Source organism: Lissotriton helveticus, chromosome 7 (assembly GCF_964261635.1).
Source record: "Lissotriton helveticus chromosome 7, aLisHel1.1, whole genome shotgun sequence".
Taxonomy (NCBI): domain Eukaryota; kingdom Metazoa; phylum Chordata; class Amphibia; order Caudata; family Salamandridae; genus Lissotriton; species Lissotriton helveticus.
Window position 1 is genome coordinate 352865142 of NC_136068.1, and position 20727 is coordinate 352885868.

Here is a 20727-nt window from a genome sequence, read left to right on the forward strand (position 1 = left end):
AACAAACACTCCTGTGCAACTCTCCGCCTGCTGCCCACCCACCCCGACCCCAACCACACTCTCACGCAAACTCCCTCCCCTCCGCAGCCCTCCCCTCCCACCCACAGCGGACCACCCCCAACTAGGTCGTGAAAATCTGGCCCCAGGACTTGCCACCCCCCGCAATCCCCCATTCCCCATACAACAAACCCAGACAAGGTGTTACCACGTGTGGGCGAAGGTTGTCTCAAGACATTGCAGAAGTCCAAAACTATCACCGTTCCTATAGCTCGTCTCGTCCACGCCAGCCGACTGCTGGTTGCTCCTCGCAGCTGGAATTGTCCCCAATGTCCACGACAACAAACTCTGTTTAGTCCTGGTCTTCCAGTCCACCACCCAATGCGTCATCCAACAAATCTCGGTCCGGGGATTTCCTCTGCTCTGTTGACCAGGTTTTTAGTGCTTTCTGCAGTGTCTTCGGCTCTGTGAAGATATGTGACTGTCCATTCCTGTTGACTTTCAGCTAAGCCGGATAAAGCATAGCATAGTCCAGCCCCATATCACGTAGTTGTCTTTACATGGGGACAAAGTGCTTCCTTGCCTCCTGGACTTTGGCCGTGAAATCGGGATACAGAGAGATGGTGGATCCCTCATACGTTAGAGTTTGTTTTTCTCTAGCGAGACGTAAGGCAGCGTCTCTGTCCCTGTAATTTAGCAGTTGGGCGATTATTGGTCTCGGGGGGCACTGGGTTTCGGGCATGGAGCTAATGTTCGGTGCGGCGCGTTCCACAATAAACATGGTGGAGAACACCCCCTCGCCCAATAAGGTGATCAGCAAGCGTTCAATAAAGGGCTCCATCCTGCCCGTTGAGGTCGATTCAGGGAGGCCCAGGATGCGTACGTTGCAGCGACGCTAGCGGGCCTCCAAGTCCTCCGTCTTATCCTGCAGCACTTGTAAGACTCTGCCCAGCTGTTTATGATCTGTGTCCAGAGTGGTTTGCGCCTCTTTCACCTCCGTCAGCCGCCTCTCCAACATGTCGAGTCTTTCTGCGTGCTTGTCAAGCCTTTCTCCCATTCTGTCCATCCTGTAAGTAAGCGCGTCCATCTTGGCACCCAGCGATGAAATGCCCTCCTGAAGCCCCCTCTCCATGGACAGCAGCATGCAGCGTATATCTTGCTCCTGTTCTGGTGGTGTGGCAGGTGCACTGTCGCCTCCCGCTGCCCTGTGTCTTGGTACGCGTTTGAGCGAAGGGTAACTTGATTGAGTCCGGTCCGGTTTCCCCATGTTGTCTCTCCGGGGAGTCACCGCTTTTGGCTTTGTTGTTGACTGCGTTGCACTCAGCTCAGAGACCAGAAGCCCAATGGGCCGCACCCACACCCCACTTCTCCGCCGTCAATGTATGGGGCAATACAGCTGCGGCAGAACAGAGACCTCGGTCCCGCCGCGATCCCCGTGGGAAAACAGCTGCACTGTCCAGACGTCAAGCCAGGATATTCAGGGGTGTCGGACCGCAGCCGCCTCCTCACCTGCACCCCCCTCCGGGCAAGGTCGCTCCCGCAGGCAAGTCACCGCACCACACGGCCTCAAGGGGGGGCAGATAGAAAGGATTGTCTTGGACCCTGCCCAGGGCCTCCAGATCGCCCCTCACGCCACCTCCCAGCAGTAGCCCGCTTATAGAGTTTAGCACCACGCCTCAGCCACGGCACCCCCGATAGCCGCCCTCCTCCGCCGGGCCAGCCACGTGTGTTGGGGGGGGGGGGGGGGGAATCCGCCGCCGCAGCGTCTGTTCTTTGCGTTTAGTGAGGGGGGGAGCAGCGGGTCCGCAGTTCCACCGTGTGTACAAATGCCCCCAATCGCCACCACTCTAGGAGCAGCTACCCCCTCCGGGGCCCGGCAGTGTCCATGCCAGAGCCCCCACCTCACCCCTCACCAGTAATAGGGGCTCCCCCTCAGTCCACGCAGCGTCAGATCCAGGATCGATATCAGCTGCAGGGTGGGTCTCAGCATGCCCGCAGTCTCCAGGCAGGCCCCTTGCAGGGTGCGTCGATGGGCGCACACCGTCCCTCCAGCCGGCTCCACGCTTAATGGGCAGCGGTAGTCGCACAATCAGCCTCCCCTTGCCGGTCTGGTAGTGTGCTGTGTATTTCCAGGCCCGGGTCCGTAGCAGCGTCCGGACTCACAGGTCCCTCGGCTCACCCCGCCCACAGCGCGCCGCACGTAAGGTTACGTCGGCGGGGGGCACCAGTAATCGAGGCCGCGGAGTTTGGGCCTGCTTTTCCTCCGGATCGGCCCCCGCTAGACCGCAGGATCAAGCAGCCCCCGCAGTGTGCTGCAGCTCAGCAGACAACGAACAGAGACGCCAGTGTCCGGCGGGGATGGTCAGTGGTTCCAGCAACCGTAGGACCAACGATTTTGTAGGATTTTTGAGTCTGCTTTGGCGGAGCTCGAGAGTTATGCGTCCATTTTGGACCCGAGCAAGCTCTGCCCCCCTCTTATTGTTTAGTACTATAGTATGATTTTTAAATATATATTTCCCCTTTAATATTTCATTAAAAATAATAAAACAGTAGGTAAAATATACTGTGTTCAGTGTTCATGGGGCATTAGCAGATAGGAGTTACAACACAGTGGCTGATTGCACAACAGTAAACCTACATGTTATCTGTAGACATAACACCTGTGGGTTATGGCATAGTTACAATCAATAAATCCCAGTTAAAGCATTCTACAAGGGAGCAATAATTTCAGAGCCAAGTGGTTGATTGCAGAAAAGGGTGGCTTAGGAGTCTGGGCTTACATTTGAGTTATCAATACGGGGTGCTACCTCGTTCAGTAAAGAAAGCTTGAAGGCACACCAAATATCTATTTGTCCAGAAGAATAGTCCACAGTACTTCATTCTATCCATTTCATTAATATTTATTCGGTTACAATATAACCATAAAAGATTTATATTAACAATTACAAAAATCACACCAGATACAATAATTAATACACGTTACACATATATAAAAATAAGTGTTTAGAAAAACTTAATTGAGCACCTACTATGAGGTCTGACCTAGATTTGAGTCATTATAACACAGATTACAGTACTTTTTTTAAAAGTAAGATAAAATCCATGTCTCCCGAAGCTTAATTACAATACTCAAATGTTGCATACGCACACACAAGTATAGACATCCTTTAGCATCAGGTGGTGTACATAGCGGGCCTCACCTGTTTAAAATTTAAATCTTTTTAAAGAGGTATTAAGAATCTTTTTCTAGACCAGAGAAAGTATGGACCAAACAGTACGAAATGTAGGTACAATAGTATGGGTCGATAATTTATCACACTCACAGGCCGGCGTTAGTCCCCCAGTTTTATCATAAAATTCAGACATAACCAAAGGTTGTCTCAAACGGTTATCCTGCTGCTCAAAGATTTGTTCTCAGGTGAGGGTATTTGATAGGACACTTATAAGGCAAACGTTTGTGTTTATACTTTGTAAACCTCCTTTCAGTTGGTCAACAGCATCAAAGAAAATCTGGCAAAATATTTGCTTAGTTTCGTCTTTAAACCCCACTACTTTTAACTAACCTATAGTTGGAAGGCTTCTGTAGTGACAGGAAAGTGAAAGTAAATGCTCATGTGAATCTATTACAAATGCTTCCCATCTTGTCCTTATATGTTCCTTTTTAATAGATCAGATATTTCCATTGTAAAGCTTCCTTCTGCCAGGTAGCTAGACCAATATAGCTACATGGATAACTCCTTATCTTTTTGGACTAAATTATATTTGGAAATAACTGGCACAAACACAAAAGCTGTATCTCACTCATCCTTTTAAAGGATGTTCATAAGAATGTTGAGATTCATTTTTTATTACCAAATACATTCTTAATTACATGGTTGAACTTGGTACATTGCTATTAATTATGGAACCAACAGTGTTTTTTCAACTCTATGTAGAAGGCAGCACTCCTGTTAACACTATTCAAACATTCTTCTTGTTTTGTACACACATCTTAATGGTGTATCAAGACAACCGAGAAATGGGACTGACGGAATGTGGAATGGTGTATGCCTGTATTTATGTTTGGTTTCTCTTGTGCTGCGCAGAGTTCAGTTTTATTGCAATTTAAAAGCAGAGTCCTACCTCTATAAGTAAACACCAGGGTCCGATAGTCAGCATAATGTTAAAACATTGTCATAATTATTCTTCTGCGTTGTTTGTATTTACCTGATTTTTAATGGTGCATGGTGTTTGGCAAATTGATTACCCTTGTTACCCAAAGGGTTAACCGTATATGTCTAATCAAGTGAAGAACTCATTAATGTGCATCTTTGGTCAATCAAGGGTGTGCCAGCTACTCGGCAGCCTTCACTTCCGGTCTGGTGCATCCCTCTCTGCTACATATTCTGTCTGAAGTTTCTGCTGTACCATCGCTTGTGAAGCACCAAAAGGTGGTACTGCACGTTATTACAGTCCACTCCAGGATCAACATATATAAGAAGGTCTCCAGTTCATGGCTTTCTGAACCAGCTAATGAGACTTCTAACAAACCTCTGCTTAAAACGTTTGTGCATTTGATGCTGTTGCTGTATTTTTTACCTTATTGCTTTTGACCTTCTTTTTTCCTGTAAAGTCGATTGCAGTGTTAAATATGTTGCAAGATTCTGAGCTCCTCTTGCTATTTTTAAAAGAGATTACAAACTAACCCTGATTTCTAAAACCATTGTTGTCAATTGTCCATTACTTTAGGTGCAGCTTTCTTTTTCTGAAATAGTCCATGTCTGAATTTGGGATCCCTACTGTAAGATCACAGATAAAAGCTGAGGCCACTGTGTATAGTCAACGTTCCAAAGATAACATTTTAAACCTTAGCCACCTTTGCTCTGCAGGAATTCTTACAACTATCTCAGTAATCTAGATTCAGCTCCTATTTTAGTTCTCCGACAGACCATTATCAACCATTAATGCCACTATGTCTTCTCAGAAAAGTTGGAACTGCTTCAATAGTAAAGGAGAAAGTGTAGCATAGTGGCTAGAGCTACAGACTTTGGTATTTGTTCAAATCCTGGTCTCAGCGCGTAACTCCACACTATGCGATTTAGGGCAAATCACGCAATTTCTCCTAATTCCCCTGTGCCTAAAATATGTACTGTAACCTGTACGTTGTATTTGAGTAATTCCAAGTTAATGTATTCGATCGTGTAGCTCATCTCCCATTGCCCCAAGTCATGTTCAGCGTTCTCTTGCTTTCTATCTAGGTTTGCTCTATTTAACTAAAAACACATGCATACAACCGTTTCAGTTCTCAGTGCAGGCCTCCGTCTCCGTTGCACATTCCCATCTGTTAGTGTTTGTTACTGAAAAAGGTTGAATTAAAGTGTCTTTTTTTAAAGAAAGGTTAACCTGTAGTCGAGCTGCTGCTCTAGAATGTTAGTTCATGGATTTAAAATATGAATGATACAATTTATGTATAAGCAGGGATGGACTGTATAGGCCTGACCTTTGCAAAACATTCAGTACTGTTCTCAAATGGCTGCTATTTCAAGTGCCTGAAACAGTAGCTTGATGTCACATGCATTAAAAGTAAGTTGAAAGTCCAGTATCTGATAGACTTCTAGCCGCAGATTCCTTACCTTGGAATTATCCCCAGGAATCAGACTGGACCTGGAAATTTATGAGCAGTACCCCTGTGAACCAGTAGGTGGTGTCGTTTGGCTCCTCATCGGCAGCGTCCACGCCATAAGTGATGTGCGAGCTGCCACAGTGAGCTGAGGTGAGTTCTTTTCTTTCCACGCTATTCAACGTACATACTTTAGGAGCTAACCCCAGTCAGTCTTGATTGACCTTTTCTCAACTTTTTCTCGACACCTTTTTGAGAATTTCTTCTCCTGTTATACTAGGGATGTCCTGTAGGAAATCAGCGGGTTTCAAGTCATGTGGTGCCTGTCACCGGCAGTTGTCTATGATAGACCCACACTTGGTTTGTCTTTGGTGCTTGGAGGGGGACCATGACTCCAAGAAATAGAAGGACTGCCACGTCATGCACCTGAAGGTGCAGAGGTAACCCTCAAACTTCTTGCTACCCGACATCAGACGACCCCTCTACGCTCATTATCTCGATTGCATGAAAGGTCCTGGGTCCATTCACAGAGCTGATCCCACCGGTCGTTGTCTGGATCCAAGTTATCGGGTAAGTCCCACTGAAAGAAGTCTAATAGGTCTTCAACTTCAATGTACCTGTCCAAGTCCTCAGACGAGATGCACCAGCGTCAGCACTCTAGGCCTCGCTCCGGTTCCCACTGTATTTCCCAGACCCACATTGACCCCCCCCCCTCCCCCGACTAAAATAGTTTTAATGAGGCAATGCACCTCATATTTAGGTGGACCAGCCCATCTGGAGCGCCATCGGGCCCCTACTGGATACTCGCTGGCAGGTTCACTCTCAGCGCCAGGCAGGCCCCTTGGACTGGTGCTGAATCCAGAGCAACAGCACCCGGGAGACTGAGACCTTCCTTGGCACCTGCTCCAGTACAACCCTCAGTGCTGCTGAGGCCTCAAAGCGGCACTGTCTGCTCCCATCGTTATACCTGACTTGGAAACGGAGCTGGACGGGCATCATCTGCCACTGGTTCTGGTACTGACCAGGGCCATGGCCTCCGAGCTGGATCCAGCACCTTGTTCTTTTGTCAGGCCATGAGAGGGGTCAGTTAAACCTTGCGGATACCAGCATCCCCTAGGTGAGGAGCTGGCGGATGCCAATGGTTTGGACACCCCACCAGATGCTGGCTTAATCTCTCCCCCTATCATGGCTACAGAGATCGGTGCTTCATTTGCAAAGGTGGCGTGAAGGCCGGCTGAGGTCTCTGACCTTACGCTCCCCTTAGTAGCAGTCAAGGCAAATCGTAGAGGTGCGCCAGCTGGAAGTTGACCCCACCAACCCTTTACTTCCATTTAATGAAACCCATACCAATGTCCTACTTGCGTCCTGCTCCTGTGCACAGAACAATTGCCCGCCACAATTGCCCTGATCATGGGGACCCCAGTTTCCTTACCCAACACCCCACCGTGGATAGCTTGGTGGTCTGTGTTTCCACTTCCCGAGTCAAACATGGTGCATTCCCTACCACTCCACCAGATAGATGGAGTGGGCTAGGCAATCCAAGAGACTGGCCACCTTTGGAAAGATGATGCTCCCTTCCGCCACGTACCTCTTGGGCTGATACACCCATATCATATGGGATTCGGTTTCACAAGTGCAGCCCACAGTTTTGGAGGAGGCCTGAGCCATACCCTCCCAGGCTATTGCTTACGGGATAGATGTGGCAAAGCTCACTGTCAAATAAAATCTGGACACCACAAAGTCGCTGAGCACAGCAATTTCTTTGTCAGTGGCCCTTAGGCCCCATGCCTGACTGAGAACCACAGGCTCTTTGGGGGATGTCCAAGCCTCGCTCATGCCTTTGGTGGCTCTTGCCTTTATGGTGAGAACTTCGACTCAGCGCTGAAGTGCTTCAAGGAGAGCAGAGTTAGAGCACAAGGAGAAGAAGTCAAAGCGTTCTTGGTCTTCTACTCGACCGTCAGCTGACTAGGTGAGCGAGCATTGCCTTTCAAGGTCTGGCTGCGCGGTTGAGCCAGCGCTTTGGCCGTCTTCGTCCTTCCCAGAGTTTCCAGGAGCCAGAGCGACCTCCACCCAACTCAAAGAATTCTGTGTGGCCATGTACCTCATATTTTGGTGGCCTGTTCCCTCTGGCACTCCTTCAGGCCCTGCAGGATCACAAGGGGCCCCTACTGGATCCATGCTGGTGACTCAGCCCGGCACTAGTCAGGCCCCAGGGATCGATAGATGGATACGGACCTGTGTCAATCCTGCTACCTCGACCTTCCCTGTGCCGATCCAGAGGCTGACACACCCGCCAGCACGCCTCCATTTCCCATGTAAATTCTGGTGTATTCCCAACCGCACCACTGAATCTGGATTCTAAGAGGCTGGACAACTTGGAAAAGAAAATATTTTCCTCCACCGGCCTGGCATTGTAGTCCGTGAACACTTAAAGCCTTTTGTGCCGCTATTTCTGTGCTCTGTGGGATACCGTTGCGTAGGTGCTGCCAACGGTTCCGGAGGAGGCCCAGGCCATGCTCTCCCAGGCTGTTGCTGATGGGAGCGATGCAGCTAAAGTTGCCATTAAATGTGGACTGGACTATACTGCCTCACTAAGCAGATCGTTCCCATTGACGGTGGCCTTACAACGCCACTCCTGGCGATGTCTAAACATCACTTATGAACATTCCCTTTGATGGCTCCCATCTTTTTTGAGACTAGGTGGATTCAGCTCTTGAGCGTTTAAGGACAGCAGGGTTAAGGCCAAGTCCCTGGGCCTTTCCATGGCCCCTTGTTACCCCCAATCCGCCATTTACTCCTTTTGTGGCCAGGGAAGGGGCTTCCAGGCATATCTATACCTGCTCAGCCACTGTGGTGCATAAGCTTCCCAGCTTCTGCGTGGTCAAGGACGCAGAAACAGAACGCGAAACCACAGACTCCATGGGTCGGGCACCCAGAGGTCGGGCCAATCCACCACTCTCCTGTCAGCCGCAACCTCAAAACCCTTCTAGTCTGCCCTCTTTTCACCATGGGCACCCAGTAGGGAGCAAGATCTGCCTTCACCTACCCCACTGGCGGTCTAGAACATCAGACCATTGTTTTTTTCGGATCGTTCAAAGGGGTTACTCTCTCCCCTTCGAGACTTCCTCTCCCTCTTTGCCACCTTCTTATGACGGGGTTGACAGAGGACCATCTATCCCTTGTTTTTAAGGAAGTCACAGCTCTCTTGGCCAGGTGAGCCATAGTGGGATAGTGGTGACAACAGAAGTAAGTCATAGTTGCTATTCCCGCTACTTTCAGGTGCCCTAGAAGGACGTAGGCCATCGTCCTATCCTCAACCTGGGCTCTCTCAATTTCTTCCTCAATAAGGAGAAGTTCAAAATGCTCACTCTCGCTCAGGTCCTGTCTGCCCTGAACCCGGGAGACTGGCTGGTAGCATTGGACTTGGAGGAACCATATTTTCACATCCCCGCCCTGCCTACCCACATATGTTACCTGATGTTCGCTAAGCTCCTCTTTGGCCTTACCAGCTCCCCTCGGGTGTTCACCTTGGTGATGGCGGTGGTTGCAGCTTATCTGGGAAGATCAAGGGTGCCACTCTTCTTCTTTCTTGATGAGGTGGATCTCCTGCATTCGCTGGGCTTTACTATCAACATGCCAAAGTCACTCCTGACTCCCTCTCAGGCGCTCCTTTTCATCTGAGCTGTTCTGCATACAGTGCAGTTTTGGGCTTATCCTCCGAACGGCAAGTCCAGGGTTCTAAGGCTATGATACCAATGTTTAAACCTCTGTCCTGGATTTTGGTAAGACTGACTGTGAGACTGATGGGACTCATGACCTCCTGCATCCTGCTGGTGACACATGCCATATGGTTTATGCTGGCTCTGCAGTGGGACCTGAAGTCCCAGTGAACGCAGCATTCTGGGAATCTCTCTGGCATGATCGAGGTATCGTAGGGAACTGCAAAGGACCTGCTGTGGTGGCTATCAAATCGTGAGTAAGTAAGTGGTACACCCCTCTCCGATCGCCAACCAAATCTGACAATGGTGGCAGATATGTAACTCCTGAAGTTGGGTGGCCATCTGGGAGAGGGGGAGATGAGAGGAATCTGGCCTCCGGTATTATCAGAATCCAAAACAACCATCTGGAGCTCTGAGCGATCCTGCAGGCTTTGGAAGCCTTTCTACTCTCCATCAAGGAAAGGCTTGTGCAGGTGTTCATAGACAACACCACCACTATGTGGTACTGCAACAAACAGGGTGAGGTGGGCTCATAGACCCTCTGTCAAGATGCCCTGTTTCATGGACATGGCTGGAATGTCAGGGTATATCCCTGGTGGTTAACATCTGGCGTGCTCTCTGAATGCCAGAGCAGAAGAACTCAGCCGAAGATGCCTAGCGGATCATGAATGGCGTCTCCATACAGAGGTGGTGCAAGACCTCTTTCAGCAGTGGGGTGAACCTTGGTTAAATTTGGTCACCACTGCAGAGAACGCACAATGTCAGCAGTTCTGCCCGCTGGAGTTTCCAATGCATCTCCCGCTCTGAGACGCTGTTTCTTGAGTGGAGCTCAGGACCCCTGTATGCCTTTCCCACATACTTCTCCTGCTCAGACTTCTCAACCAGGTATGACTGGTCCCCAGTCATACTTCTCCAGACTGGGCACAGAGAGTCTGGTATCCCGAGCTGCTGAGCATGGCCATCGGTCCTCTTATCAGACTGCCCCTTCAGGAGGATCTACTGTCACAGCAGCAGGAAAGGTTCTCCATACAAACCGTTTAACTCTTTTCCTTCTTGTGTGGCGTTTGAGCATTGGCAGTTGATAGCTTTCAACCTTCCTCCCAAAGTCTGTAACATTATCTTGGCATCCAGGCGTTCCTCCACCAAGACGGCACCTGCCGTTGGGGAAAATTTATGTCATGATGTAAAAAAATGACACATTGTTTCCCCTTTGTGCTCCCTTTTTCCAGGTTCTTCTCTTCATATTTTCTCTTGCCCAGCAGGGCTCTGCTCTGGGCACTCTCATAGGCAATTTATTTGCTATCTCAGTTTTTCTGCTGTTGCCTGACCAGCCATCCCTCTTTAAATCCTCTATTGTAAGTAGATTTCTAAAAAGGTTTACAACTTTTGTTCCCATCTTCTCATTTCATTATGCCACAGTGGGATCTCAGTCTTGTCCTCACTTTCCATATGTGCGCTCCTTTTGAGCCTTTGAACAATTGTCCACTCAGGCTCCTAACCATCAGACGGCCTTTCTTGTGGCTATAACGTCGGTCCGGATGGTCTGAGCTTCAGGCGTTGTCATCCAAGCCTCCATACTTGAACATCTACCCAGACAAACTGGTGCTTAGTCCGAGGGCATCCTTTCTACCTGAAAGTGGTCAATCCCTTCACACTGCCTACTTTTTACACTCCGCCTCATACTCCAAGGAAGAGGAGCGAGTTCACCTGCTGGATCCAAAAAAGAGCATTGTCTGAGCAAAGAAAGGAAGCGCCACACAGAAGCGCACTATTTCACGATGGATCGTGCTCTGTATCAAAATCTGCTACAGATTGGCCAAAAAGCAACCATCTGAGGATTTGTGTGCTCATATCACCAGAGCTATTGCTGCAGCCGCTGCTTTTTAGGTCGAGCTGGTAAACTGCATCCGAAGGATGCAGGTGTCCAGCTGGAGACCTAATGTTGCCTGTCACAGGGGAAGGAGGACAAGAGGGTGTTACGAGCTTTTTTCCTGGATTTGGTTGCGCGAACGCGCACGTCCCGTCCCGCGCCGTGCACATGCGCGCGCATACAGACAGACACTCGCTCACACCCCCCCTCCTCCACAGTCACACACACACGCACTCCAAGACACATACACACACGCACGCACACACATACATACACAGCCCCCCCCCGCCGCACGCGCGCGCGCACACACATGCCCCCCCTGCCCCCCGCAGCTCAGCAACCCACTCACCGGCTTCCTTGGTGCGGCGGCTCTCCTCAGCTGCAGGGCCCGGCAGCAGGACTCTTCCTCCCTCCTTCGGCACCGGGGCGCAGGGTAGGCTCCTGCCTGCTCCGGTGCTCCAAACAATCGCGGCTCTTCCGTGGGAGGCGGGGTAGGCTCCCGCCCTCCTACTTCCTGTTTCCGGTTGTCGCGCCGGCCTGCCTGACTTCCTGGTCGCAGGCCGGCGGTACTCGAAAGGGGGAAAAACGACTCCGGCATCCTATAAATTTGGCAGCAGAAAGGCGGCTGAGTGACGAGGAGCGTACTCTGGGAATCTACGCACGCTGAAATTAGCAGCAAGAGTTCTGGATAAATTATATGGTCACAAACACCCTGCATTTAAATCGGTTTACGGGGCTATGGCACCTGCTCCATATTATGTACCTAGCAAGTTTCAAGGCATAATTTAGGTAAGAGCGATGGTGGTTAATATATTTGCTGGAGAGGTCAGCGAGTTGTGCAATCGCAGGATTCGCTCTTCATGACTCATCATAAAACAGCATAGAGTTAATGTGTCCGCTGCTAAATCTCCCACATGCAGGTCACGACAGTTTGCTTTATATATACAGCTCAGTGGTTACTGCTTTTCTTGCAGAGATATTTGTGAAGTTTCTCATAAATAGATATGTCCGACGACATCATTAAAGTGCATACGTGTATCTAACATACATGTCTTGGGAACATAACTTGGCTCTAAATCATATTGGTGTAGTTTTAAGCACTTGTGAGTGATAAGCTGAGTGGCATTGTTTTATTTAGTTGTATTGATATCACAGTGTTACGTGCTAGAGCTATCTCACAGCCAGAGCCAGCCTCTACCAAAAGTAGTGCTGACAGACCTTTAAGTGATAACTTTATTTTAGATCCTTCTGGAGCTGAAAATAAGGTCTCCTTCACTTTCGCTTTCATCAGGTCGTTGCTCGGAATGCAAATCTCAGTGTATGGGCTGCTGAATGCTCTACTGCCTGCGAGTTGCACTGCTCACAGCCAGCTTATTTCACTGGGGCTGCCCTGGATCCAACTCAGTAATACCTGCTGGATCTATAGTCTATCTGGATTCCCCTCTTTCCAACACGGACATGCCCTTTGTAACAGATCTCCCTCGCCTTAAATTTATTTCTATAGGTTATTCAGCTCCCTTGCTGGTTCTCATTTTCCTCTAGTTTGTTGGCCCTTCTGTGACTGTCCTCCTTCCCCATCCCTTCACCCTCTCTTTGTACCTCTCCTTTTCATTGTATTGTGCAGTGGTCGGCAGATTTTGTCAGCAGTTGCCCCATTTCTGTTGAGTTACAACGAATTGGCACAACGGCCCACTGGCAACCCTCGCGGGCAACACCTGCAGCACGTGCTGTCCTCGAAGCAGAGCGTTTCGCAGTGTGTTGCAAGCGCACCACCGTGCACCAGGTTTTAGACGAGGATGTGTTTGGCAATAGTGGCAACATGACATTAGTTTTCCTTTCTGAGTTTGTCTTGACGTTTTTAACTGTTGCTGCTCGCATTGATCATGTAAATTACGCCTTTTGTAGGTTTTCGAAGGAATGTTAGCAGTGCGATGCTTGCAATTGCATCTGAAACGCATCTTTGCCCTCTCACCCACTGAGTTGTTTAACGTGATTATCTGCAAGGAAAAAAAGCCTGCCATTTAATTTTAGTTTACGTTTCACAACTCGGCGCTTTGTCAACTCCGCCCTGCGCACAAGAGCATAGTAAGATATTTTTGCAGTATAGTTTTCACTGGACCCACGAGTTTAGCTCAGGTTTTTACAAGCCCATCTGCTTCTGACAGACTATTGTCTCTTGCTTGTGTTGGCACGTCTCTAACAACTGCCCGATCTTGTGTCCGGTTGCTCTTTTCTTTATTAATTTTTTGGGAGGGGGGTGTCATTGTTTTGGTAAGCGTGAATGTGGGTCTTGGTTCACAAAAGTTCTTTAGAAAAGTTTAAGCTATTGCCATTATAAATTACAATAACTTTTATTTAAGTATTAGTTATTTAAAAAAATTAAACGCCATTATTATTTGTAATAGCAATACATCTAAGTCATGTAAATACAAAACATATTGCATTACAAATGCTATAGGTATCACATTTGCGAAAGTTATAACTATTGGCATTGTAAATGACAAAGCTATTAATTTAGCTATTTTCAAAAACAACACATAAATAAAAACTTTACCATTTACAATACCAATAGCTCAAACTTTCCTAATGCGAGACCTATTGCATTGCAAATGCTTGTTAACTTGGAGTGCCGATCCTGGACATCTTCCAAGTAGCAACGTGGGCTTCTCTGCACTCGTTTACCAAGCACCACCTGCATGGATAGTCATGTCTGTAGGGATGGGCATTTTGTCCATTGGAGCCTGCAGGACTTCTCATGTGAAATTAGTCCGCAGACTCACCTGCATGGAGGTATTGCTCGAGTATCTATTCTAACATAGGGACTCTGCGGCTAGAACAACTTGGTGAACAACTTACTTACTTTCAGTAACGCCTTATCTGGTTGAGGCTCTATCAAGCCGCACATTCCTTACCCGTCCAACCACCCTCCCTGGTCTGCGAACGGATTTCTAAGGACAGTGTTCTTTTCCCTTTCAGGGACCTTGTTTTCCACACCAGTGGTCAGGGTGCTCCGCTCATCTGGAGTGGAAAGTCGCGAAAAGTAACAGACATCAGCACGCTGGCATGTGCCCTATATAGGCTCTGCGCATGTCACTTCCGGTGCGGACAACTCCAATGCCTATGGGCGCACAGGGGTACTGCTCACAAAAACGTTTCCAGATCCAGTCTGAAGCCTGGGGAGAATTCTAAGGTAAGGAAGCTGTGGCTAGATGGAGTCTCTAACAGATAAGGCTTTACTGAAGGTAAGTAACTTGTTCGTTCAGTCCTGCATGACATTTGGGTCTGAAATGCATTCCGTAGATCCACCTCGGGGCAGGTATTGGTTGAGTATCTATTCTAAGTCAAGGAATTTGCATCTCAAAGTCTCTATCAGATAAACAAGTTAGTTACCTTCTGTAATGCATTATCAGGTAGAGGCTCTGTCTAGGTGCAGATTTCTTACCAATCCTCCCTGCTCTGTGAAATTATTTCACTGTAGGCTCACCCTTCTAAGGGCCTTCGTCACGCATATCATTCTCTCGTGGCTCCATACTCTGACGTGGAAGGCCTTGGAAAAGAAACTGAAGTCAGCGCGCTGGGTTGGTTCTTATGAAGGCATAGTGCATGTCACTTACTGTGTGGACAATGCCAGCACGGAGCTGAACAACGCTATCTACTGGCGTGCAGGTGTACAGCTTGAAAAGTTCCGGATTCAGTCTGATGCCTGAGGAATATTCCAAGGTAAGGAATCTGCGGCTAGATAGTCTCTGCCAGATAAGGCGCTACTGAATGCAAGTAACTTGTTTGTCAATGACTATAAAAGGGGTGTTGCAACAGAGCTCCAGAGAGTTTAGTGGAAGGGCCAGTGGAATTGTATTTTCTCATACAGGATTTAGGGATTAATATGCATGTCAATAGTGCTCTCTTGATACAAACACTTACTGATCCTAAATGCAAAGTAAACACACTTTATAAAAATGGGTGCTTCAAGCCTTTGAAAAATGACCAAATCAATGCTGATTATTGTGAAGCAATACATTAGGACCACTATAGTGCACAGCAAAAATGTAAAGCAAATTTGCTAATATACTGTACTGTTCCATAAAAATCATGAAATTAACTGCAGTGAGGTTTCTATACCAAAAGTAAAATGCCAATGCAAAATATCTTCTTTGAAAAGCAGAGCATGGCTTGTAATAGTTGAAAATAATGTTACAATGGTATGAAGTCCTGTTTATGCCACCCATAGAATGTGATTTTGATTATAAAAATTAAAAAAGTACAATCATTGCTCAACAAAATAAAAAAATCAAATTCTTGCATTGTAAAAAGAGGTTAATCCCAGCTTTCAGGTCTTCCTGAATGATGATGGACTGAAAAGGGGCTGACTGAAAAGGGGCTTTAATTCTTCTACACAGGAGTGTATCACGTTTTTTAACACTAATTCTGTTATTTTGTGTGGGAAAAAAGACAATGAAAAATTGTACGCCAAGTTTTGGGATTAGAATAACATTGTGGAATAGTCATCCTTATTTGATACGTGCGCTTTCAGTATTATTTTAAAGGCAGATTAGAGTAGTTCTTTTAGATGCAACAGAATGGGGAGGGCTAGTTTTAGTTAACTTTTAGTCCCTAGGGGAGTATAATGAAAAATACATGTGGGTAATCTAGTGGAAAATCTTGTGAGCTTTTTTCAAGTATTTAGTAATGAAGTGCAGAATATAGAATTTTCATTTAGTGAAACTTAATGCTAACAGTTTTCTGACTTAAATATTTTTGTGGGGGAATGTTTTTTCTTTTTTCGTTCTGTCACTGGTACATGATTCGGTTAGGTTTCACCCCATAGCACAAGCAAGAAATAGATCCAATTTGGCAGTCAGGAGAAGGTTTAACTGGAACCTGGATCTATGAATTTTATCTCTTGTAGAATATATTAATTGTGTTTTAGACCTTCGGATTCCTTTCATTGCTGATGGAAAGAAAACATCAAAAGTATAGGTATCACCTGAAAATCACATTCTTCTTTCTTGTTGACTTTGCTACACACACAGGCTCTAACCCATGTTCTGCTGTTCTAAAAGCCTGCATTTGTTGTGTCACTATACCTTCTTCTCTCTCCTAGTTTGGTCTCTCTCGTTATCTTTGTCTCCTGATAGCAGCCACTTGCTGTCTTGTCTGATGCTTTAGAAACACCTATGCACATTTTCTTGCTTTTAGGATCTAATTGCTGAATATTCTTAATAGTCTTGGAGGGATCAATCATTAAATGGCACTGCCAGATAATAAAAATTTCCAGAGGTGTCCCCGAGTTGATGGTTTAGGTTTTAAGTACATTTACAGTTGAGTCAACTTTAATGCATATCAAATGAAGGCCTATTGCCTCCCCCAAAAAAATATAGATGTACGTTTTCATTGTTTCGTTCAGTAGTGAGCCAAAAGATGTCCCTGAAAAGTCGAAACTTTCAAGTAGACGAAATTCAAGGACTGAAGAGTCTTCTGCTTTGCAGGAAGCTGCAGAAAATGGCCAGCGCAAGAGGTTATCCAGGCCGAGTTCTGCATCCAGTGATTCTAAAGGTGAGGTGTGCATCAGTCTTAGAGCACGGACTCCAGCAGTTATGTTTGCGCAACACTTAAAGGCTCATTTCATCATTGCCTTTCCAGTCATGTGGTGGGGCAACTTCAATGCGAAGTGTCTAGAGAAGGACATTGCAGCCATAGCTGTCCTTGTTTTTATGGGTGATAGAAACCTTCAGCCCGCAATTTAGTTTTAGAATTGCTTAGTTAAAACCTAAAACTGGGATACTGAGCCATTTGCATTCCGGACCCAAATAAGCCTCCAAGCTAAAAGGATACTCTTAAAAGCAGCATTTTTCCATAACTGGGCATGCATGAAAACATGATTGAGATGAGATTCTTGGGATTAAACCTGACGTTTTCGTTAAATCATGGAATGAACATGTGTGGACATCTTTCAACAATTATGAAATGAAATACAGTGGATTCTTCTGACTTCATTGGATAATCTTTTGTTTCCTGGCCTTAGATTGCTTAAGAGACCATCTCCTACAGCCTGTGTTGTAGTAGTGACTATACCTGTTGGATTTGGTACAAGAACCTTTTAACCAAATCTGTGATATAAAATAAACCTGTTATCCTGGATGAACAAGATTAACTCTTAGCAGGGGCTAGCAGCAATTTAAGCCCCTCAGCTAGGATTCATGAAGTAAACACTTGCCCATGGGTACCAAGAACTGTTACTGCCCCGTATACAGTAACCATTCCAGTCTTGTGCTTCCTTTCTTCAATAAGCACTTCAGCAATCGCGGAATCCACATGTGCAAAGCAGTGAAATCAAGGAACATTGTGATATATTGGATATTTGTTTCTCTTTATGGAATTAAGGATGTAACAAGGTTAGAGAAATACTTTCATATGCTTAAATCATAATTAACCCTTTTAGTACCAGGTAGCTGTATACACGCACATATGTAGAGCAGTAAGGGGTTAACTATTTTTATGTTGATTCTAACTATGGATGACCTCTAGGCAAGTTTACAGGAAACAAATCTGAATTGCACACCAGTATTTGTTTTGGAAGGTCTTCTGCCTCTATCTTTTGTGCACCTATGATATTGAGTATTGTGAACTTCACACGAGTTCCTGTATTGATACAGTATTTATTTTTAATTTAAGGATTTTGAAAGCTTATAATGCTACCTCTTTGAATTTTCGGAATATCACACCACCTCATTTTATGTGTTTACTATTTCCATCCAGTGGGAACAATACATTATGGGGAAAAGCACAGCTATTGCCCCGGATCTGTAGTTTCTCACTAGTACTCTAATCCCACCTATTCTCTTAGTGTTCCTCTTCACATCTTCATGAATAGCTCTTCCTCAGAGATTCTGTTTTTCACCGCCATTGGTTGCAACCTTTATTTTCATTATCTCAGTAACAACCTTTTCATTAATTTTTATGGGTAACTTTACCCCATTTTTATTGTGGTATTGGCAGTGGCCCATTTGGCCATCTTGAAAGGATGTATGATATGTGGGTGCCAGTTCCAGTGTTTCTAGTCTCCATTGAAAGGGAAGTATTGGCTGCACTTAAATTAAGTAAGCATCTGACAAAATCCTCTTGCCACAGTTGACAAACTTCAAACAAATTCTTGCTTGGAGATCATGAGGTTGTCTACACACAGCAATCTCTCCCTAAGGCCACAGCCCCTCCTCAAAGTGGTTGCTCCGAAAATGAACCGGTTTTAAACTAGACGTTTATTATATATATATATATATATATATATATATATATATATATATATATATATATATATATATATATATATATATATATATATATATATATATATATATATAGATAGATAGATAGATAGATAGATAGATAGATAGATAGATGTATAGAGATATATTTTTAAAGAAAAGTTGTACCAGAAGTATTCTATGTGACTGGCAGTTAATCACGCTTTGTCCAAATACGTCAACAGCTTTCTTCTTCTGTTAATTGGAAACATAAATGCAAGAACAATACAGGCTGAATAATTTTTGCAGTGCTTGAGCCACTCCTAGCTACATCTGATAATATTCTGGCACTCATTGGATACCCTTTATGTCTAATAAAAGTTAAAAACCCACCCCTTTTTTAATTAAAGTTCTTCGTGGCAGTCAAATGAGTGCTGTCCTTAACCCAATTAGCCTTGGGTGCTGTTATTACATTCATATCCTGGTTCGTCTGGAAATAGGTTTCAAAGGAGATCCTTCTCTACATCTTCCTCAAAGTTCTTACTGAACATACAGATTCTGCTTTTTCTCCTTACTGTGTTAATTTTTTTGTAGCTATATGACTGATACCAGGTTTTCCATAACCCGAGATATCCCTGGCAAGACTCCTTTTAAGTTGACTTTTGATGATTTTGAGAGCTACTTCCTTCGAGGCTTTTAAGGTTGGGCAAGATACCCGATTCTCTCTCTTCCCTCATTTTTTCCATGAGGCGGATTCTTGAGTGTCCAGTAGTTATGAGGCTTTATGTACTGTAAGTAATTTGAACAGGCTCTCTTTGCTAATGCTGTTTTGGGATTATTAGAACTACTTAGGAGGCATCACTGTTTTTAGTAACTGATACAAATTTGCAACGTTTTGTCACTTTTCCATCCAACGATTTCCATTATATTTTATGGACAGAATCCCTTTTAAGAGAATGTTAATGAAGAGGAAAGGAAAGCATCCATCACACAGGGGCCTGCTGCACAGCTTTTTTCTAAAGGACCAGAAGCCCTGAGCCTTTTCATCCCAAGTCATATTTTTCTCATACTTTGCGAAGAACTGTCCATCCTTCGGTTTTAAAGCTCCAATTGTTGATTTTGTTTTAGAGTAAAAGTGTCCTATGGTTAAGACCATTACAATTTTTGGAATTCACAGCTCACCTAATGATAAGGTAAGGTAAAGTTTATTATGCATAGTTAATTAAAACCGGTGCAAAACATGTTTCAAGAAGATCATAAAATATCAAACTTTAAAACCATTAAAAAATAAACGTACAATTAAAAGGTACAGTGTGGCTGTCCATGCAACTTTTTATAAAGATGGAACAGTGGGTTCCCTTGCTTCCTTCTGTCCGTCTGCTTGTTAGCCTGTATCTGTGATGTTGATCCCCGGTTTTGGCAGTCTTGGAATTCTTTGCTCGACCATTGCGAGAAATTTGACATATCTGCAGTTCAATTTAGTGTTTGCAGGATTCAGGCAGGCGAGCACCGTTTGCCTTCTGGTACTGATCCCTTTCTGCTTAAACTGGTCCTTAAGGAGCAGTTGGCGGGCTTGTTGTAGTTCTTCACAGAGACAGGTAATTTGGAAAAAGCAGCCTTGTCCTCTAGTAAGGAAAGTGATTTGACATTTTTCCAAACTAGTTTTTTAAAAGTGTTATGCCCAAGTTGCATGTCCCAAAGCGCAGAGAGTTTAGTCGCTCCCAGCGCTGCCTGCAAGTAAGTTCTTGCCTGAGATGCGTCCCTGCCTTGTATGTCCTGCCATAGCAAAGAGTTTAATGTGCTGTGGTGGCGGTGATGAGTTTGTGGCAGCTCACCTAATGATGGAGTGCTGCCTTTCTTGATGAGGGTGGGGAGCGTGAGCATCCAACTTGGTGCTTCTGACACAGGCATACTTGCACAGGAGGCCAAGACCTCAGCTGCACAAGTTAAGAATACTAAAAAGGGCTGTGCTCTTTTGCACTTTTATCCAAAGTTATCACAGTTTTGTTCAGGTCAGACCTTTTTAGTGAGAAGATTTAAATAGATTCACAGATACTGTCCTCAGAGTGAATGAATCATTTTTTTTTTTTTTTTACAAAAGCCATAAGGATGTATTGGGGTTGAGAAGGGATATGCTTTATGATTCTGAAAAATTGCCCAAAAATATTTAATTCTAAAACTGATGAGCTCTTTATTAGTACAACCGGTTCTAGATCTCCAAATTCAGGCATAATTCGATGTGTGCAAAGAAGAGGTGGCAGTCTCCTATGCACACATTTCATTGCCCAAAAAAGTCTGGTG

The 20727-nt window shown here is 45.5% G+C and overlaps 1 protein-coding gene across 4 annotated transcripts in view; it reads left to right on the top strand.

The window, feature by feature from the left end:
* Window positions 1-20727, top strand: part of NCOA6 (nuclear receptor coactivator 6) — a 410255-nt gene that overhangs the window by 318297 nt on the left and 71231 nt on the right. For 2 of the 4 annotated variants that reach the window (XM_078652166.1, XM_078652165.1), the window contains exon 13: window positions 16590-16738. The exons of 1 other annotated variant lie outside the window; for it this stretch is intronic. In XM_078652166.1, coding sequence (XP_078508292.1) covers window positions 16590-16738 — 149 coding nt within the window. The remainder of the gene's footprint in view (window positions 1-16589; window positions 16739-20727) is intronic. One more of the 4 variants, XM_078652167.1, reaches the window with a different exon arrangement.